This window comes from Anabas testudineus, chromosome 9 (genome assembly GCF_900324465.2).
Source record: "Anabas testudineus chromosome 9, fAnaTes1.2, whole genome shotgun sequence".
In the NCBI taxonomy this organism is placed as follows: domain Eukaryota; kingdom Metazoa; phylum Chordata; class Actinopteri; order Anabantiformes; family Anabantidae; genus Anabas; species Anabas testudineus.
Window position 1 is genome coordinate 6655084 of NC_046618.1, and position 16751 is coordinate 6671834.

The 16751-nt window shown below is 41.4% G+C and overlaps 2 protein-coding genes across 2 annotated transcripts in view; one reads left to right on the forward strand and one right to left on the reverse strand.

Annotated features, from left to right (window-relative positions):
* Nucleotides 1-454, reverse strand: part of si:dkeyp-14d3.1 (transmembrane protein 132C) — a 108753-nt gene extending 108299 nt beyond the window's left edge. Inside the window, 1 exon segment of the mRNA XM_026343566.1 lies at nucleotides 381-454. Within this exon segment, the coding sequence (XP_026199351.1) occupies nucleotides 381-441 (61 nt within the window). The 5' untranslated portion in view covers nucleotides 442-454.
* A 6539-nt stretch (nucleotides 455-6993) lies between these two features.
* Nucleotides 6994-11236, forward strand: asb6 (ankyrin repeat and SOCS box containing 6). Its single transcript, XM_026344196.1, is given in 8 exon segments — nucleotides 6994-7081; nucleotides 7529-7674; nucleotides 7776-7957; nucleotides 8568-8674; nucleotides 8786-8894; nucleotides 8981-9036; nucleotides 9038-9068; nucleotides 10041-11236. Coding segments are annotated over 7 exon segments (1311 nt in total). The 5' UTR covers nucleotides 6994-7081; nucleotides 7529-7564; the 3' UTR covers nucleotides 10757-11236.
* The last annotated feature ends 5515 nt before the right edge of the window (nucleotides 11237-16751 follow it).

Here is a 16751-nt window from a genome sequence, read left to right on the forward strand (position 1 = left end):
CTGCTGCACAAGAGAATCCCTGTCAAACTGAAATATTCATGAGATAAATGTTATTTAAGGCCGTAAGTGCTCTGGGTGTCTTGTACAGGTGCAAAGCCACTGAACAGTGGATCTTCTTATTATATACCAGCCTAAATAGATACAAACATAGGAAGCATTGATTATTGACTGAACCATCACCACACAGTGTGAGTAAGAGTGTCAGATGTCAAGCAGTATAAAAGTGTCTGAAACATATATATTAGATCAGTGAGTCACAGGATGTTACTGCCCTGATTCCCCCTGTTTTATACTGGATTGTTAAAAAAGGTTAAAGCATGAAAAGTGAAAAGTGCACTTAAAGAAACACAGACTCACAGTGTGCCTGTGTTTATTCTTACCTCCCCAGAGTAACAGCAGCGACTGAAGTGCAAGGATATGCAACATGTTTCTTGGAGACATTAGGAAAACCCGAATCCCCCCCAAAAAAACTGTATGGACGCCGAAGTGGTTTAATTCAGAGAAAAGACTCCTACTTGCAGCACCGTGCGTGAAAAACGAAAAAGCATCGTTAGTGGAATGAATGTCGCGCCTCATCCAAAGCCAGCTGCTAAAACCTTATTGTTAGTGTCTCGTCTACTTGTTTCGGTCAGAAAAGAAACAAACGGAGGGAAGGAACTTGCGCATCACTCTTTCAAAGCATTTCTTCAGGAGAAAGCGCTTAAGATATTATATAGAGTGCCTAAAATCACCAAAAACATCTGCGTTATCCAAAAAGCAACCGAACTGGAAACAGTTTTCAATCCCTTGTCCTCAGTTGTGTGATCTGTATCCTCCGCATTACTGGGTTCCTAAAGTTGGCTGCGGCGTCGTGCGTCCGAAAGTGCCACGATTTGGGGCGAAGGGGAGCTGTTCCCGCCCGGCATCGCGTAGGGTGAAAAACATCAACGCGGAGAAGTTCAAGTCGCAGCATAGGTCACCGTACATCCACCACCACACAAGCTGGAGGCTTCACGAAGTCCTGACTGAGCGCAACTCCAGCAGCACACAGCAGCAGCCGCCGAGCGCGCAGAGCTTTTTGCTCTCCGTGCCAAATGTTCAGCTGCCACTTGTAATTAGACTTTGGCACCAGGTGGTCTAAATATTCGAGGAAAGTCCGCTTTCAAGCCCTCAGCCCTCCATGTTTATGTAGACGGGCTACAGGCTGCAGTTTCGGTGGACCTTACGCATTGTCAGCCTGTCCAATGCGCGTCGAGAGCAGCAGATGAAAGCCTATGGTGACAGTACCTGTTATTGGCACACATAGGGGGGCGTGTGGCGCTCCAGGAACACATCATAGGCTACTCCACTGACGGTGCACGACAATAAACCTAAACAAATCTTTAACCGATTGAATTCACCTGAAACCCAAAGACATCTCCATCCACAAGTACTGCTCATCCTCATCCACGCGTTTTGAACCAAAGTCATATCTTTACACCTTTCCTAAATATGATATCCTGTCGGTGCCGTAACCCCCTGCTGTGTACAAAAAGACTTTAAAAGTTATCGGACACGTCCAGCTGATTGCATGACTGCGCCACTGCGCAGGCAGGAGCGACCCCGTGTGGCTCGACAGCTCGGCTCGGCGCTGCTCGTGTGCGGGTGTGGAGGACAGGAGGCAGCAGCCATGGACCCCGCGGAGATAAGATTAGAAATCTGCCATCAAAGTGACTCAAATGTGTGGAGAAGATCACACGTTTTGGTGAAATCCTGTTGGACTCTATCCTGTTATCATGGGGCTGTCACTTTGGTGTGCTTGGGTCCTGCACTAATGCTCTCTGGTGAGCTTCTATTTAGTTTCTGTCCACTTTCTACTGGACACATTCATTCAATCAACCTACTGAAAGCTATGAGAACATGTGGTCTGACCCAGCCTTTGTAGATTCTTCTTGAATAGGAGCATGTAGCAGCATTAATAACAATATAGTGGCCCCTTAAAACCTAACTGTGGCTGTGGGTGAATTACTCAAAAAGGAAACATTAAAAGTTCAAAGGAAATATGGTTTCCTACAATAATCTGGTCATGGATTATAATAACTATGAGCCACACTACTTTTTTTTTTCTGTGCAGGCCAGATGGTGTTGTGAAGGAAAGATAAAGAAAGAACCGTAAACACTAAATACAGAACTATTAGATGAGTCACTCGCAGTCTGCTCAGTCTTTGCTTTGCTTGTCTGTGCTGCGGTCGGCAAAATGTTTGGACATAGGTTTGGTTTGTAAAAACAAAGAAAGATCTAGTCATACAGTTGTAGCTACATATATACATATTTAATCTTTTCTAGTTGACTTCAAATTCCATCTTTTCCCTCCAGGACCTGAGCTTTTACTTCTTCCTGAAGCTGTGCAATTTGACCGTGGAAATAAAAGTCGCCTTTTACAGCTGCAAAAATCATTATAGGTGGAGAGACAAAAGTGTTGACGGAGAGCAGCCACTGCTAGAACCTCACTCACACAAAGGTTTGGTAGCTGTCCAAAAGTAGCTCCTGCTGCAGCCCAACACTCAGTCAAATCCCTCGGAGCCCACGCTACACTGAGGTCCATTCAGCTGGTGGAAATCAGAGGGGGGCACCAGACAGAGCCAGAGAGGCTTAGGTTACATCGTCTGTAGCTGTCAGTCATTAAAAACATAGGTGAACACATGGTAAGTCCATTTCCCAGACTCAATTACCAAGATGTTGGCTGCTGTAAAAGCTTCCACTCCATCCATCTCCCTCCTAAAGATGATAAAACACACCCGATGAAATATGGGAGTTTGATAAACAGGTAGAGCAATTCCAGGCAATACTTAGAGCAATAGGTAGCAGGCATAAATACAAACGATTGTGTCTTGACAGACGTTTAGATCTGTAGACCTCTCCGAGGACAGGGTCTTAAGACTTTGATGTCTGGAGAAAGGTCTCAAGTCTTTGATGTCTTGAAAAAAAGATCTGGAAGCTTTCATGCTTTGGAAATAGAGCAAAGAGTGAAATGCCAGACACGTTCAGATACAACAAACTGCATTTCCACCATCAGACACCAATCGCCGCATTTAACTTTGCAATGTTAGGCAATTTTGTTACCTGCAAGCACGCGGGGTTTTCTGCCAGGAATACTAAAACAACTTTGAGCATATAATATATATATATATATATAGCTTATGAGGTATATTCAGATATAAAGAATAGCAACTGGGTAAGTAGAAGCACACTGTGTTTTTGAAGTTTGCAATGTCACGCCACGACCTTCTGTGGGTCCCCTCGGGTATAAACCTTCCCATTCTCTATATTATACATAATGAATCGTCCCTTGTGTCTTCTTTTGGGGTGGTATCCTTCATCTATGACCTTAACCAGCATCAGTAGCTTGTCCTCCAGTCAGTTGGTAGACAGGAGGCCCAAATTCATCACCACCTTTCATTCTCCTCCCCTGGCCTATCTGATCTATGATAGCATTAATAATAACTGCTGCAGAATGCCCTGTCGCCCTCTGTGCCGTGCCCACTCCCGGCCTGCGCAAGATTACCACCAGCCATTCACAGCCCATTAAAACTGTATTTACTTATCAGCTTCTCTGGGGCCATCACTCTGTTTTCAAGACTGATGCCCAGAGGGAAGGCAAAGAGTGACCTTCCTACAGCCTACAGAGCTGTAAGGCACTGTTTAGTCCCAAATAAGTCATCTTTTATTTTGTGTCTTAAAAAACAAACAGAAACAATGTGGGCGCCTCTCAACAACGTGACACTTCATGTGATATTCCTAACATCACTTATATGTTTATGGTACAGGAATAATTAGACACGTGTGTTGTTGTGCAATGTTGAAGAGTGCAGATTGATACCACTGTTATATCTGAAGCTACGAATTCTCCATTTGATACTTTGATAGTAAGAGGTGGTAATGCTGCTCCATATCTGCTCGATGTGTAAAAACGTTAATGGATGCTTTCAAGTGGCGAAAGGTGAACTATTTGCAGGTTTAACACAGTAAATCACAGCTTACTGACTGTTTACTACAGCTCCAACCACCTCTTTGATTTCTCCACACATACTAGCCTGCTGAGATACTTTATGGACCGAGCTCTCAAGCCATAGTGATCACTTTAATGCATTATTCTGTTTGTCTCAACGTATGTTTGCCAGAGAAGAAGAGTTTCCTGTAGTTGTAGTTGAGTTGACAGCACATGCACCATTGTATTTGACTGACAGTTGAGCAATCACGATAGCATAAATGGGACAAGGTGAACTCTCCTCATTCTTCCTTACACAGACAGTTATTTCTTATCTGCTAGGATGTGTCATGGTCTACTTTGGGTGTGCTTAACTTCCCCTGACCTTTAAAAGGGCTGATTATTTCCATCCACAATCTTCACTCGGCAATTTGCTGCCAGCACAAAAGGATATTAGGCCTAGACCTGCTGGTCTGATAATTCTAGCTCTCGGTATGAAACTGAAGGAAACCAAACCACAATGCCCTTCCACTCTATTATCATTTCACTGCCACCACCGTCACCTTCAACATTGGTATTCTGTCACCTTTCACCGAAGTGTGCAGCTTTTTTAGGAACTGAAGTGTTCTGTGTGTGTTCAGTTTTTATTACATCTTAAAAGTACTTTGCATGCACGGTAATTAACTTCTCATTTATGCATCACCCTCCTGGGACAAATTACGCAGCTTTTCATAGCCCAGAATACTTTGTAGCTATGGAAATCTCCTCAGTTTGGGAGACTCCCATGCCTCCAGCTCCCCTGACAGCACTATTTGTTAAAAATAGAGGGAATACAAAGAGTGCCAACAGGTTTAAATGTTTAATAGATTCTTATTTTACTTGTAGTAATCTCTTAATCAGAGTTTCGAAGGGGGTCAAACATATATCACCTAGGGAACAAATGAAAGTCTTACTGTGTCCTGCTTCCTTTCAGCTCAGGAGGAAATGTGAACCAGATAAATGATGGCCTTGTTTCAAGAGAGGCTCAATCTATTGCCAACGATTTGTGGCCAACAAAGTAATTTCGATACTGTTCTTTGTATTGATAGATGGAGCCTAAATTTAATAAAGAGTCAATTTACTCGTAGGAGGTAAAGGAATGGAACTGCAGTTATCTTCCCCCATTTTTCCCCCTCTTTTCCTCCATCCTCCAATCCAGCTTCAAATTAGATGGCAGGAAATGGACAAACAGCACAAAGGGTGACATTTTTGATAAAGCATTGTTTTTAAGTACCACCATCACTCTCCAGTACCTATAATCCCACTGAGTGGCTTCATGACGTACAGTAATAAGTGATTTTCAATTACTGGTTCGGTGTGAAATATTTATGACTTTGCGAGTCCATGTTTTGTTACTAAGGTTGGATTTGAAGCTTAAGAGAGAAATGCCGGGTGACTTGAAGAGAAAATGATCGTCTTGAAATTATCAAAATTAGAATGAATCAGACTTTGATACTGAATTCTGTTTTCCACTTCAGGAGGATGAACTGCTCTCAGTGTGGCCAACAGGTTGTCTGGGTACTCTGTTTTCGTTACTGCCCATGTCTACATTTTAGTGATGTCTTTTTTTCATGCAGTTTTAAAACCATGCACTTAGGCATGCTCATTATCACAGATGTTTGCTATTGATTCCAGGCTGTGGTCCGTACGCCTGTGCTGCCACCTATAGACAGAGTTTGAATCGACCTTTATTAGGTCATCAACCATTTGGAACAGTTTACTGTACCTATACTATATAATGCACAAGCAACTACAGTCAATGTTTTTTACATTATGAAGTATATATTTCATTTAATTTATTCATTTTTCTGTAAGGTTCTGTTGTTATGGTCTTCAAACAGCTGAGAAACTGTACATGCCAGGTTTGAAGTCAGTTAATATACTGTCTACTTCATGCTCAAACCCACAAACATTCCATATTCAACAAACCTTCTTTGTTTTGATACAAATCATTATTTCAAATGATAGTATTAAATTGGTGTTACTCATCGTCTCATACTAAAGTGTCTTGCTCAGCAGGAAATTTGCATTGCTATTGAAAACACGGCACAGTATGTCTGCAACAACATATGTTGTGTTAAAATGCAGTGTCACTAACATATGTTCGTGTTAAAAATCAGACACACAGATGCGTAAAAAAATGATATCTTTTGTAAGAGAGCACTCCTCGACAGTTCTCAAAGCAAGCCATCTGTCACCAAACCCAGGCATGGCAGGGGTTTGTTTGCTAAACAGGACAAAGGCTACTGTTAGCCACCAGATGCTGTCAGCATAATTGAGTAGTTGTCAAAAACAAAAAAAAAGAAAGTCCAAAAGCTGCTGTCTCAGACTAACATGCCATATGGAGAGTTTTTGCTGGTGGCATAATATTTTGTTGGTTGCATTACTCCTGTAAGAATTTACTAATCATTTATGAAATTCTAATGAATTATACTCAGTTGTCTCTGTCAACTGTGAGTAATAATTGGAGTAATAACTGGAGGCAATAAAAAATATATATTAAAAAAATAATATAATATATCATAATATCCAAAAAAGTATTCATTTTTTATTTTGAAATTCAAGAAGGGATCCCTTTAATTTAGCTCTGTGTCGAGTAAACATGTTTATAATAAAATATTGTTGTTCCAGTTCTCAATAATTTTACACATTTTTATGTGTAAGACCTGCAAGTCATAAACATTTATTTATTTGAAGAATTGTATATATTTGGAGTGCTTCTTGTAAAACCAGCCATAGCAAATAATAAAAATAAATGTGTCCAGGATGTTTTCACTAAATATGCCTACTTTAATTAGGCCTATAAAACTGAATTGAGCATCACCGTATGTACAAATCTCTGTCGTTGTTTAATAAATACTGGATTAATACATCAGATGCTTGACTGCAGGTCCATTTATTCGCACTTTTGTTTTTTAAGTTATAAAATACTGACAGACGTAGTTTAGTGTAGACTTCACAATTGTTTAAAAACAGCGTGAAGCGGAACCTTTGTCTTAACTTTGGACAGGGAAGGAAAACAGCGTCGGACTGAGGTGGGCGTGGTGGACTGTGGCTGGTTCCTGTTTTGAAGGAAAACGTCTGGCGTGTGTCTGAGTGAGTTGTTTAAGTCATTTTAAACTCTTTAATTCATAATGTAGAAAATAATTGGATTATGCTCTTTTTTTAAGTGGTCCATTTAGACAGAAACGACAGCGCTTACATTGACGTTTAACATTTATCCTTTTCTTTAAACCAGATAAATACAGTTATCATGAGTTAGCTAACATCAACGTTAGCTTTATGTAACTTCACGTAAACTAGCGTAACGAATAAAGTCGAAGCCGATCGTCTATTTAATCATCAATCAATAGACACATTAATTATTGTAATGTAATAGGCTATAGTGCAACGTGTTAGCGCGTTAGTGTTTGTCAGATGAGCTAAAGAGATAACGCAAAGCCCGCGATGTCACCAGTCCTCCTAACAGTACAAGAGAATTGAGACGTCTTCACTGAAGGTGGACGATCTGTCCATAACCTGTACCTTTACTTTTTTCTTTAGGTATTTCCTACCTAAAGAGTGAAGAGTGGAGGAGCCATGCCTTTCCTTCACGGGTTTCGAAGGATCATCTATGAATATCAGCCGCTGGTCGACGCGGTGATGTCTGTTGTTGGACTGGAGGAAGAAGATGGTAGACACGAAGACAGGTGAGGATTTGTTATTATGGATAGTAATTGTTAGTGCTTCGTTTTCAGTTGCAGTTTGTGTGATTGATAGCATTTGTGTGTGTGTGTGTGTCTGTGTGCAGAGTCAGAAACCCTGAGGATGAGTCTGATATGTGTCGCTCTTTAGTGGAGCTTCTGGAGCGGGAGTCCCAGTCAGAAGAGTTTGTGAAGGGCATCAGTTATGCCATGTTTAAAGTGGCAGAGCGGGGTCTGGTGAATGCAGCTAAAATCCTCCTACGTTATGGAGCTGATCTAAACTTTGAAGGTGAGTTCGACTTTGGGAGTGTGCATTAAATATATATTTTTTTTCACTTCACATTGTACAAATATATTGTGCAGTTTTGAAGTTATGTGGTTAATCAACCAACATTTGTTACTGTGGCTGTAGGTGTCCTGTAATGCACCATTTCTTGTGGAGAAGGCTCATTTGTAAATTCAACTTAATCTTCATTTGTGCTCTCGAAATTCTGACTTTGAAATGTGTCACTCAAAACGCATATAACAAGGGTAGAATGTGGCAAAATAAAAAGTGATGACAGAATGACATAAATAATGATTATGATGATTGTGCTGGATGGTGGATGTGATGATGTCAGAAATTCCTAATCCTGTTTCAGTTACAGTCCACCTGTCATCCTACACACACAGGAGGAGCTGTGCAGTTTAAAGGCCAATGAGAGAAAGGATCCCCTGTGGTTCATTTGTGTCCTGTGATGGTGCACAAAGAAACAAAAGCTAATTTCTCAATTAGCTTAACTCTAGATGCTTTGCATGTGTTTGGGACTTAGATTCTGTTTATTTTTATAGTATAATGAGCATACCTCTGCAGTATTTCAAAGTGAAAAACATTACGTTTTATGTTTTCTATTCTCTAGACCCAGTGTCGTACTACAATCCACTACATATTGCAGTTTTGAGGAACAGGCCAAACATGGTGAGGCTACTGGTCGAGCACGGAGCAGACATTGAAAAGAGGGACAGGGTGAGGCAACTGTCTTAACTCAAATAAACAAATATTTATGCTCTCCCTTGTTTTTAATATGTAGATTGTTTTTCATTATTTGCTGTAAATGATACATTTTGGTATTCGTAGATCCATGAGAGCAGTCCTTTGGATCTTGCCAGTGAGGAGTCAGAGAGGCTTCCCTGTCTGCTCACCCTTCTGGACCTTGGTGCTGATGTGAATGCCAGGGATAAACAAGGTAAATATACCTTACCCAGCCTCATTTTAAGGTATTGATGAATTAATTCTTTTTGAAACATGATTGCTGTGGCTTTATTTCCAAAGGAAAGACCCCTTTGCTCCACGCCATGGAAAGCAGCGATGGTGTGACAGTGCAAAACACAGGAAAACTTTAAACTTCTACTCGAGCAAGGTACTGGTGGTGAAACACACTTCATCTTCACTTTAACCTCCTTGTTCACGTTTGGTCATTCGTCACTCTCATACATTCAGGTAGCTGTGTTAATATCCATAGCAGTGTACCTTTTTGCGTTTTGAGATCAAAGTAAACTGTAAGTGCCTATCAGACTAAAATATACACTTAAGGTTTTTAATGCTCCTGAAAATGGAGCAGAACCAATCCTGTGATCCTGGTGTGAAGAAACTGCCTGAGGGTTTAAAATGATGAAAAGTATGAAGGGGACTCCCTCAAGTTGACTTTGGTTAAAGGTTGTGTCTTTTTAGGTGTTTACAACCAGTGTGCCATCATCCCAAAAAGCCACACAGACGCCTGAATATTCCATCCCATCTCGGGCATTGTCATAGTTTAAAGTGTGTCCCAATCACTCAGAAATGGTCATCGGATCTCATTATACAAGCTTTATTATAGGGGAATGTTCTCAAAAGACATTTTGCTCAACCAGTGGACAGACGGGTCGCTGTCTGTCCTTTGCTGGCTGTTCCTTAAAAAAAGTTTTTTGGACATGAAGCGGGAACAAAGCAGCTAAACATAATGACTCACTTATTTTTAATTTATTAAGAAAACCCATGAAAAATATAGTAAATAATCAAGACAGGTATGTGTACCCTCCTACAACCTACTGAAGATGTGATGAAGATGAAAAACGTAAACAAGATTTCATATAGTTTATTTATTCTGTTGTCTCATTCTGTCTTTGACATCAGTCTTAAGATGATCAGCAGCTTTTGTGATGAGATGTGATGAGAATTGGCTTTCTGCCTACTTGTGGTTGACTGTACAACATAAAACTACTATAAACGTCTGTTAGTAATACAATTTTGATTTCTTTTTATTTTAATCGCACTGTCTAACCCATATTTGCCCTGTCGTAGAGATAATAGTAGCTCCCAAATGTTGTTCTGGGTGATTCTTTCTTTACCATAGGTGCAGATGTTAATGCCGTTACTGAAAGCGGTGAAACAGTTGAATCCTCATTGGTGTTCCTGATCAATGAGGCTCTGGATGCCAGTGTGGAGGAAGCTGCCGAGATCGGTAAATTCTGCTTGAAAATCACACAGCTGCTGCTGGCCCATGGTGTGGACCCAAGCTGCTGTCCGAATGACGATGGCGAACCCTCTCTGACACAGACAAGCCTGGAACACTTTGACCTGCTCTTCCCTTTGGCTGTGCTCTTAATCCAGAGTGGAGCCTCTTTGGTTTGCTCAAATCACGGTGAATCCTGTTGGTCAGGTTACAGCCTCCTTTTCCAGCGCCTCCAAACCGCCCTGCAGCAGTGCTCTGATCAAAGTCACGCCTCTGAGCTCTTGGTGCAAGCTGAGGTGTTGCTCGACTTAGCAAGGGTAAACAGCCCCACACTGCCTCTGCCTACCAGGCTGGAGCTTCCGGTGCCTGGTAGGGACTCTTACGCTCAGGCTCTGCTAGACCTGCACAGCAGAGTAATACAGCATGAAGCAAGGCCTCCCGCTCTGCAGTGCCTTTGTAGGGCATTTGTAAGGCGCCACCTACAGCCTTGGCCCCTGGAGGAAAAAGTGAAAACCTTGCCTTTACCAGACAGACTGAAAGACTTTCTTCTTCCCGAGCGCACATATACCCCAAAGCCTGGCTGGGACTGCTTTAAGCCCCAACAGAGCCAACGCTGACATCTATTTTTTTTTTCCTAATAATTAAAATGAAAGACTGAACGGGCTTGTAATTTGAATTAAATGCCTGAGCATTTATCCATAAATTAAACCAAACCCAACAAACCATTGCGGCCTTTTTTGAACTCTCATTGTGTTTTTTAGTGCCAATCTTACAGTCAACTGTGTGTATATTAGCTGTACAAATTAGCCTTTCAGTTATCAGTTTTGTGATTTAAAATGCTGTAGTGAACGATGCAAAAAGTTGCAGTACAACACAAAAGCCACCAGATGGCAATGTTGCTCCTGCAGCTCAAAAGTGACTCTGTTGCTTGGTCATAGATTTAGTTATGCACAGTGCAGCCTATTAAAGTTGTTCCAGCGCAGTAGGGTCCATCTATATTTTATCTCCTCACTGTGATGGTTGGTGTGCTCTTGCATTTCTGTATTCTCCCACTTAATATGAAGCTGGACCAATAACACAACCGTGTGTTTCATGAACAGTTTCCTGATATTCACTGTATATAATAGTAAAGGTATGAAAACATGATTTTGTGTTTGTCAGCATGCGTTTGTTTTTTTAACTTGACCAGGTAGTGGCAGTGCAGTGCTGAATATAAATAGTTACTCTCACAGTTACCTGTCTAGGGGGACTAATTGGTTCTATGCATTTACTTCATTGTTATGTTCATATATGAAGCTGTGAAAAGTATTTGCCCCTTTCAGATTTTCTTTACATATTTATCACATTTAAATGATTTTGATCATCAAACAAATTTCAATATTACTCAAACATAACCTGAGTAAATACATAATGCCGTTTCTGAATGAGTATTTTATTTATTTAGGAGAAAAAGTTGTCCAAACCTGCCTGGTCCTATGTGAAAAAGTAATTGCCCCCTCTTACGAAATCATGAAATAGAAGCTGTCTGATTAAATGACACAAAAGATAGCAAAAAGCGACGAATCGTATTGCGATCTAAAGAAATTTTAAAAACAGAGGAAAAACAAAGTAACTGACATCAGTATCAGTCTAAAAAAGGTTAGAAAGTAATTTCTAAGATTTTGGGATTCCAGTAAACCACGATGAGAGCCATTATCCTCAAATTAAGAAAACTTGGAACAGTGAGGAACCTTCCCTAGAGTGTCCAGGCTACCAAACATACTCCAAGGGCACAACAACACAGAACAAAAATTAAAGAACTGCAGGCTTTACTTACCTCAGTTAAGGTCTGTCCCTCCCTTATTGAATCAATAAGGGGAGACTGGACAAAAATGTTTCCATTGGAGAGATCCAAGGAGGAAGCCACTGCTGACCAAAAAGAACACAAAGGCTCTGTTCACATTTGCCAAAACATCTTAATTATCCCCACAACTTTTGGGCAAATGTTCTGTGGCCTGATGAGACTAAAGTTGAGCTTTATGGAAGGAGTGTGTCCCGTTACATCTGGTGTAAAACTAACACAGCATTTCATAAACATCATACCAACAGTCAAACATGGTGGTGAGAGTGTGATGGTCTGGGGCTGCTTTGCAGCTTCAGAGCCCTGGACAACTTGCATAATTATACATCCATGTATTCTGGTACCAGAAAATCCAGAAGAAGAATGACCAGCCATCAGTTTGCGACCATAAATTCAAGCACAGTCTGGTTATGCAGCAGGACAATGATCTGAAACACATTGCAAATTGCAGTTGTTGCTACCAAGAGTGGCACGAATACTGTCAAATAGAAGTTTTGCATTTTATATTCAACCAGGTTAACTTTGTGTAATGTAAAAACATCTTTGATGATCAGAATCATTTAAGGGTGGCAAATTTGCAAAAAAAAAAAGAAAAGAAAAATCAAAAATCCACAATGGGGCAAATACCAAGCATCAGCTAATATACAGCTAAAATAAAGAAGCAGAAATAAAATGCTACAGCACAGCAGGAACATTGTGTCTGCATGTTTTTACTGTGACATAATGTAGCTGAAGTGGCTGCTGGTGTGGAAAGTTTTACCAAGCTTTCTTAATAAATAATAATAATAATGACTTTTATTTACTACTTACTTCATTGAGCCCCTTGGGGAAATTGTTGTATGCTTATCTTTAGATAAATTTAGGGTCCCTCTCCTCTTTGTGTCGGCACAGCCCATCCTTGGTAATAACTAGCCAACTAACAGATACTAACAGTATCTGAAAGAAGCATACTATAATGGTACGGGAACACCATAGGCTACATATGTGTTTGCCTCCGTGTGTGTGTGACGAGCAAACTAAATAGGACATTGTGTTACACAACTAACCCCTTCCTGACATTGCTGAAGCTGGAGTGGCTCCAAGGCTTGCAGGCGCTCCAGCTCCTCTTGGTTATCTAGGTCACAGTCTCTGAGGAGAAGAGCCTCAGCAGCAGCAGCCCTGCATGACACACGCTTCACTCTCCTGTCTGTCTGAATCTCCCTGCATACTCTTGACAAAACCTCAACACTGGCCCTGGTCAAATGAGGCAGGGAGGGAGGGAGGGATGGATGGATGGAGGGGGGGGTTGCAGGAGGCAGAACTCTGGGAAAAAAAAAAACAAAAAAACATTAAAGAGACAGAGACAGCATATGTGGAACGGTTGTAGGAGCGTTCGTGGAGCACACATGGAAATGGAAATGGCAACGTTGGATTACATTTATACAATACAGTAGCTGTAAGAGCATAATCCACCCAAAAAACAATCACAACGCTGGAGAGAAACAGTCTTCTTCCATAGAATTCAATCCTTGCTAGGAGAAGGTGATAGAATAGAGATAGTGGGGGGAGGGCTAAGCCAGTACTCTCCATCCAGCATTTATTGGAAAACAGTGTGAGTGAAGCTCAGTACTGAAATTAGTTATTGATCTATTCTCTCCCTGAACCCCATGGGTCTTTCCCACCACACCTGCTCATTCTCTCGTCGCCTTTTCTTTCACCGCAACTCATTGAATCTTGCAACCTTTGCCAGTTTTTTTTTTTTTTTTCCTGGTATTGTTTTTATTTTATTTTTTAAATAATCTGTTCATACAGAGACCTTATTGCAAAATGAGATTCTGATATTAATGTGATATCTACAAGAAAGTTTGAAAACTAAAAACTGAATGTTTCTGTAGAGGGCTTTGGTTGATCAGATGACACAAAAGTAAAGTCAGCTATTCAGAAATATATTGTGCTTGATATTTCCCCCTTTATATTTCAGTATCTTATTTCTTTAGATCTATTTTCCACTGTAAACATATGTTATATTTCTTTTTCTATTTTAAACTCATCATCTACAACTCCACAGTCTAAAAAATTGAACCTTAAAGCTTCCCCTCCTACTGAAAACACAAAGGCATCAATAACAGATAATGGAGTGAAACATTTGGAGAATAAACCCACAAAAACTAATTCAACTGATTCAAACTCTTTTCTTCTTTATATAAATTCTCAAGGAAAAGATCAGTTTTTGAGTTTTGGTTCCTAAGTTTAGACAATAGTGGCTTTAATTTGAAACTCTCTGGAATAATCACAAGCGTAGGTGCTTGTTGGCTGAGTTCCTAGTCTGGCCCTAACCTTTTCATCAAGCACCATGTCACCAACTGAAAGACACAGTGGTCTATTCCAGGCCTTTTCTTCTATAGAGCGCAGCCTGTGCAGAATGTGCATCTCCTTGTCTTCCACTAGACATTGTCTAGACACGGGATAATTGCAGACATCACTGAACACTCAGCTGCTGCCTGAAGCCTCATGGGAGTTGAGCTGGACTTTAGAGGGAAATGGCCAGGAGTCAGTGAAGGGGTCACACTTCACACTGGCACCCCTTAGCGTTATGTGCTTATATTTGTCTGTGCCTCAGTTTACTGTATGTATTTGCTGGTTCGAGGGCATTCGCGTGTGGGAGAGAGGAAAAAGAAAGAGCTAAAGCAAGTGTAGACATTGAAACACACTGTTTATAACCACAGATGTGGTGACTTCATCCGAAAAAAATGCACCCCTTCCTATTGCTCTGCTAGTGTTGATGGAGCGCACCAAAATGAATGGATGTTAATACTAAAAGCGAATAAAAGCGGATTCTCACTGGAACGTACTCTGTGCTCGTGATGGCCTTCGTACAGCAGATTTCATCTGCTTGTAAGATCATGTTTGGCTCTGTCACTTTTAAACGTGTAGTTTTGACTTGCTGTGGGGATGTGTGTGTGTGTGTGTGTGTGTGTGTGTGTTCTAGAGGGGTGTTGGTTGGTCTCTGAGAGATGGTCGCAGGTCGCTGGGTTCACCCGCGCCATAGGACTAATCTCAGTGGGGGTGGATTGGATCCAGGATAACTGAATCCTGTTGGGGCAGGCAACCTTCTGCCTCTGCTCCAGGTGTCGGTTCCTCCTTCAGTTTGACGCATGCTGATGGTGTGTTCACCAGCCTTTAGTGTTTCTTCTAATTTAACACTACGTGGTTTCATTTAAGGGGGTTTGTATATATATTTTGTTGTTTTTGTTGTTTTCAAAATCTCCATTCAGGAGCAAACTATATCAAGATTACTTAGTTTTCTCCATAGTTTTGTCCATTTTTATTCTATTCAATCTCAGAGTTGTTTCTTTAAATACTCGGTTTTATTACATCCTGCTAATTTTTTTTTTTTGTTAAGCTTACACTTGGTTGTCCAAACCTATCTGGAAAGAAAACAGCTCCGACGAGTCGAGTTACCACACTGCCACATGCAAGTATTAACACAAATCTGTTTTTGTACTTCGAGGGGGGAATCATGTCAAAGTGTAGCGCACCAAGAAGTTACACTTCCATACTCCAGCTCCTATTTTAGAAGCACACAAATCCACCACCCTCTGCATTTCTACAACTGACGCCATTTCACAGAAATTCCAGACAACTGGCGCCTGAGCTCTGCCTCCGAGAAGGACATGATGAATAGGACACACCCTTGGTATGCTAGTGAATGGCAGAATATATGGCATACTGCAGTGTTACAGCCTAGATTCGTTGCAGCCTCTCGTCCCAGCTCTTTTCAGTGTCGTTTTTTCCCTGCTTCTCTCCCCCTTGCGTTTCATGCTGCTCGCCTATTTTTAAAAGCTTGAATTTGAGTGAAATGCACTGAGGCACCAGTAAGGCGAGCTACAGCTCTTTCCAGCGCTGGTTCCTGATCCACCTCTTTGTTGTGGTCTATGCATGCCTGCTCTAGTCACATGACTGCGTTTCTATGGCAACTCGGGTTTGAGTAATCATTTGCGTTACGACCTTTATTCCCTTGAGGAAAGGGGAGGGGGAGGTTAGACTGAGCCTGTAGAAAGAGAGAGCAAGAGGAAAGAGAAAAGACAGGCAGAAGGGGAGCGGCGGAGAGGCACAGGGAAGGAAAATAGGCAAAAACAATGACTGTAGAGGGAACATTTTTCCTTTTCTGGACCTCGTATTGCCTCCATATTTTGTATTTTAGCTTCCTCTCTTCATACTGCACAGCGACCTCATCTCACTGCACTCAGTCTCTGGAACAAAAGACAAAAGCCTGCCACTAAACACTGGGTTGTGTGCTTCAGTTTCACCATAGTATCATTTGTGTTGTGACTCACCCAGTGACGAGCACATGCGAGCGAGTTTGGTTAGAAAGGCAGGAGCCATGCATGTTTCATAAGGGCCCCACATCCACACACACACACACACACACATGCACACACACACACACACACACACACACACACATGCACACACACACACACACACACACACATGCACACACACTCCTCCCCTTCATTTCTTCTCAGAGGAAAAGCAGCACTGTGCCACATGTGCAAGTCTCAGCAGAAACAGATTCTGTATGTTCCTGTTTCTTGCTCTCCCGGCTGCGTTGTCATGGTTACCGAGCTAGTCCACCAAGGCACGCAGCTCCTCGCTCTCTCTCGCTCTCTCTCCACCGTTGGGTGATTCAACCCATCAGTTGGGTTGTGTCATCTCCTAGATGGAGTTTCTAGCTCCCACATCTCCTAAATGGAGTTTCTCAGTTTGTGCTTGTATTTCAATTGGATTTT